Consider the following 5,000-nt stretch of genomic DNA (forward strand, 5'->3'; position numbering starts at 1 on the left):
GAGAGAGAGAGAGATAGATAGATAGAGGGAGAGAGAGAGAGAGAGAGAGAGAGAGAGAGAGAGAGAGAGAGAGAAGAGAGAGAGAGAGAGAGAGAGAGAGTGAGAGAGAGAGAGAGAGAGAGAGAGAGTACTAGAGAGAGAGAACTAGAGAGAGAGGAGAGATAGAGAGAGAGAGTAGAGAGATAGAGAGAGAGAGAGAGAGAGAGAGAGAGAGAGAGAGAGAGAGAGAGAGAGAGAGAGAGAGAGAGAGAGAGAGAGAGAGAGAGAGAGAGAGAAAGAGAGAGAGAGAGAGAGAGAGAGAGAGAGAGAGAGAAAGAGTAAGAGTAAGAGAGAGAGAGAGAGAGAGAGAGAGAGAGAGAGAGAGAGAGAGAGAGAGAGAGAGAGAGAGAGAGAGAGTGAGAGAGAGAGAGAGAGAGAGAAAGAGAGACAGAAAGAGAGACAGAAAGAGAGAGCGAGATAGGAGTGTCAACGAACCCAGTATTAATTTCTTCCGCCTATTAAGTAGGAATACCATTATCATGGACACCGCGGTAGGCCTCTTTGCGTATAGGCCTACCGACCGTCATTAGCACCCAATCAAACAACATCCTCACGTGTTAACCCTTTCTTCCCCTCCAATCAACATAATTTGTCATCACCACATGAATATGCCAATCCGAGGATACCACCAATGCCCTTTTATTTATGACAAGCAGCCGTACAACCACACAGAAAACCATCGTTAGGAGGGTGTCGAAACAGTCAATAACGAACACAAACTTATGTTACGGGAAGGTTCGTATTTTTGGGTTCGAATTTTGTCTCGTTCAGGTTCGTGTCCCGAATAGTTTCGAAATTTCTTGTGGATTCACTGTGAGATGAAGATTTTTATTTCTTTAAGGGTTGGAATGTGCCTTGAAATATTCAGATAAGCTGCACATACTCTAGAGTAGTTGGAAAATCAGGGATACCAACAGTTTCGTAGCGATAGCAACTATATTCTTAAAAATATTGTTGTTTTTGTCAGAATGTAGTGAGATGATAATTTTAATACTTTAAGGGTTGGGATATACCTTGAAATATTCAGATAAGCCACACATACCCAAGAATAATTGGAAAATCAGGGATACCAACAGTTTCTTAGCGATAATAACTATATTTCAAAAAGTATTGTTGCTTTTGTCAGAATGCTTCGAATGATTTTCTAACCATATTTTTCTGTGTAGTTGTACCAGCCTTTCTATGACATAGAGAAACATACTCGAATTTTGCCTTTTTTTCCTAATTCTTTGTTTGGCTCTCTTTTCCGTCTCTCTGTCTCTTTCTTTGGTTTTCCTATTTTAGTTATATATCCTCCCTTTTATTCTTTTTCTCCGTCTTCTTTCTTCTCTTATTTCTCTTCCTACTGCCATGTTCCTCCCCTTCCCTCTCACATTTCCTTTATCCATTTCTCTCTCTCCTCCCCTTCTCTTACACATTTATTCTTTCATATCTAATCCCATATCTTTCTCCTCCTTATACTTTTCATATCACTTATTCTCTCTTTTCTCCATTCCTCTCTCTATCTCTCCTTATCCTCTCCCTTTCTCCCCTCCTTATATTTATTTTCCCCTCCCTAAATCCCTCTCCTTCCTTTTCCCTCTCACATTTACTCTACCTTATTGTTGCTCTCTCTTTCCTACCTCCACTATTTACACTTTATCACTGAATTCCTCTCACATTTACTCCCCTCCCCTAAGTCCTTCGTTCTCCCTCCTCTCCCTCTCTCTCACGTTTACCTTCTTCCACTCTCTCTCTCTCTCTCTCTCTCTCTCTCTCTCTCTCTCTCTCTCTCTCTCTCTCTCTCTCTCTCTCTCTCTCTCTCTCTCTCTCTCTCTCTCTCTCTCTCTCTCTCTCTCTCTCTCTCTCTCTCTCTCTCTCTCTCTTTCTCTCTCTCTCTCTCTCTCTCTCTATCTCTCTCTCTCTCTCTCTCTCTCTCTCTCTCTCTCTCTCTCTCTCTCTCTTTCTCTCTCTCTTTCTCTCTCTCTCTCTCTCTAACTCCATCTCTCTCTCTCTCTCTCTAGTCCTTACGTGATACCAAAACGATTCTGAATTAATGTCTTCTATCTCTTCCCTTCCTATATTTCTCTCTCTAAATGATTCTCCTTCTCCGCTCTTCTTTACGTTTCCCCTCTCATTGATTCCCCTCCTTTTCCGTTTCCCCTCTCATTGATTCCCCTATATCTCCTCTCTTTCTTCCATTTCCCTTCTCATTCCTTCTCCTCCTCCTCTATTCCTCTCATCTTTCCTCTCAGTAATTCCTCTCTATCTCTCATTTCCTCTCTTTCTCCCCTCTGCCTCAAATTTGCCCTCGTCCTTTATTTCCTCCCTCATTAACTCCCCTTTTCCTCACTTTCCCCTCTCTTCCTCACGTTATCCCTGCTTACGGACATTCCCCTCCTTCTCTTTCTCCTCTTCCTCATATTTCCCTTTCATCCCTTCCCCTCTTCATCGCATGTCTCCTCTCATTAGTTTCTGTCTTCTTCACAGTATCTCCCTTATCAATTCCCCTCTTTCTCCCATTCCTCCTCTTTCTCACATTTCCCCCTCTCACTAATCCCCCTCTTTCTCCCCTCTTCCTCACCTTAATTCCCCTCCTCCCTTTCCCCCCTCTTCCTCCACCCTTCCCTCTCCCTCACCTTTTCCCTCTCACCAATTCCCCCTCTCATTCTCCACCTTTCCCCTCTCCCTCACCTTTTTCCCTCACTTTAATTCCCCCCATTTCCCCCTCCCACTCTCCCTCACCTCTCCCCTCTCACTAACCTCCCTTCTTCCTCTTCCTCTCACCTTTCCCTCCCATTCTCCCCTTCCCCTCTCCCTCCCCCACCTCTCCTCTCTCACTAATCCCCCCTTCCTCCTCTCCCTCTCACCTTTCCCCTCCCATTCTCCCCCTTCCCCCTCTCCCTCCCCCACCTCTCCTCTCTCACTAATCCCCCTTCCTCCTCTCCCTCTCACCTTTCCCCTCCCATTCTCCCTTCTCCCTCTCCCTCCCCCACCTCTCCTCTCTCACTAATCCCCTTCCTTCCTCTCCCTCTCACCTTTCCCCCTCCCATTTCTCCCCCTTCCCTCTCCCTCTCTACTCTCCCCTCTCACTAACCCCCCTCTCCCCCTCTCCCTTTCCCCTCTCCCCCTCTCATTCTCCCCCTTCCCCCTCTCTCTCTCACTAATCCCTCTTCTCTCTATCACCTTTCCCCCTCCCATTCTCCCCTTTCCCCCTCCCATTCTCCACCTTCCTCCTCTCCCTCTCACTAATCCCCCCTCTCCCCCTCTCTCTCTCCCCCACCAGCTCTTCTCCTCCCGCGTGTGGCGATGGGTTCGTCTGCCTCTGCTCGGAAGGTCGTGGCTTCTTCGGAGGGAGAGCTCCAGCGTCTTGCAAGTGGGCGGGGGGTCGCGCAGGAAGGTGTCGAGGACCTTGACCCACGCCGAGAAGAAGATCGAGTACAAGAGTCCGTTTCAAGGTGAGTTTTTTGTGGGGGGTTTCTGTTTTTTTTTTTTTTTTTTTTTTTTTTTTGAGGGTGGGTTGGTAGGTGGGGGGTTGGGGGGGCTGGGGTGGGGTGTTTTTCTGGGGGTGGGTGGTGGTAGGGGGGTGAGGAGGGAAGTTTGTGGGTGGTATTTGATTTTCTGTCTCTCTCTCTCATTCTCTTTCCTCTCTTATACTCTCTCCTCTCTCTCGCTCTCTCTCTCGCTCTCTCTCTCTCTCTCTCTCTCTCTCTCTCTCTCTCTCTCTCTCTCTCTCTCTCTCTCTCTCTCTCTCTTCCTCTCTTTTTTCTTTTCCCTTTCCTTTTGTTTATCACTTTTATTCATCTATTTGCATCCACTCCATCATATCTATGTATATATATATATATATATATATATATATATATATATATATATATATATATATATATATATATATATATATTTGTTTTCCTTCTCACTCATTCACTAAACTTCTGAAACCATGTGTAAAAAAGGGTTGTCATGCACAATACTGAATCAGACACACGGAAAGACATGCGGCAGTTAATTTGCATAAAATGAGCAAAAGGTGAAACGAAGGAAACTCTAATTATTTAGAGATTTATAAACTACATTTTATCTTCATCTGTATATGTTATTCACCGTTTCAGGGATATACAAACTCCAAATGTTTTGCTATTCATATATTTTTCTTTTCTTTTTATTTTCTTTCGGCTTACGTCAGATGTTAGATCGTAAAGATACCATTATTATTTTTTCTTCTTTTTTATTGTTCTTATTCTTATTTTATTTTATTTTTATTTTTTTTGGCTAAACTCCTTTCTTTCCTTCTTTTTTTCTTTCTTTTTGAGAATTATTTGAAGACTCGCAGAATGAGTTTTCTCACTATTATTACTGCGGTGAAGAACTACTTTTCATGGTCTCAGAGGCGGAGTCATCTGTGCGAGGAAAATATTCTAGGCCTATTTTTTCCGTGCTATTGCAACATTGCTTTCAACAAGGGGTTGTGTGGGAGTCGGTGTCTGTCTTTTATTTTTGTTTTGTTTTGTCTTTTATAACGTCTTTCATTTTCGCTTTTTCTTTTTCTTGTTCTATTATTTTTATGTTTTTACTTTTTTCTTCTTTTTTTTCTTCCTCCTCCTTCTTATTATTATTTTCTCTTATTACTATTATTACTACTCATATTCTCCTTCTTCCTCCTTCTCTTCCCCATTCTCCTTTTCTTCCTCCTCTTCCTCATTTTCCTCTTCTTCTTCCTCCTCCATCCTCCTCCTCTATCTCATTCTCATTCTTTTCTTCCTCCTCCTCCCTCCTCATTCCCCTCTTCTTCCTTCGTCCTCCTCCTCCTCCTCTTCTTCCTCCATTTCCTTCTCCTCCTCTATCTTCTCGTCCTCCTCTTTTTCTTCTTCCTCCTGCTTTTTCTTCTTCTTCGACTTCCCCCTCCTTCTCTTCCTCATTCTCTTTTTCTTCCTCCATCCTCCTCCTCCACTTCCACCTTCTCCTTCTCCTCCTCCTCCACT

At 43.8% G+C, this 5,000-nt stretch overlaps 1 protein-coding gene across 3 annotated transcripts in view; it reads left to right on the top strand.

Annotated features, from left to right (window-relative positions):
* Nucleotides 1-5,000, top strand: part of LOC113809818 (prostaglandin E2 receptor EP4 subtype-like) — a 150,227-nt gene that overhangs the window by 136,353 nt on the left and 8,874 nt on the right. For all 3 annotated transcript variants that reach the window (XM_070126620.1, XM_070126495.1, XM_070126551.1), the window contains one exon: nucleotides 3,305-3,476. In XM_070126620.1, the coding sequence (XP_069982721.1) occupies nucleotides 3,305-3,476 (172 nt within the window). The remainder of the gene's footprint in view (nucleotides 1-3,304; nucleotides 3,477-5,000) is intronic.

This window comes from Penaeus vannamei, chromosome 1 (genome assembly GCF_042767895.1).
Source record: "Penaeus vannamei isolate JL-2024 chromosome 1, ASM4276789v1, whole genome shotgun sequence".
In the NCBI taxonomy this organism is placed as follows: domain Eukaryota; kingdom Metazoa; phylum Arthropoda; class Malacostraca; order Decapoda; family Penaeidae; genus Penaeus; species Penaeus vannamei.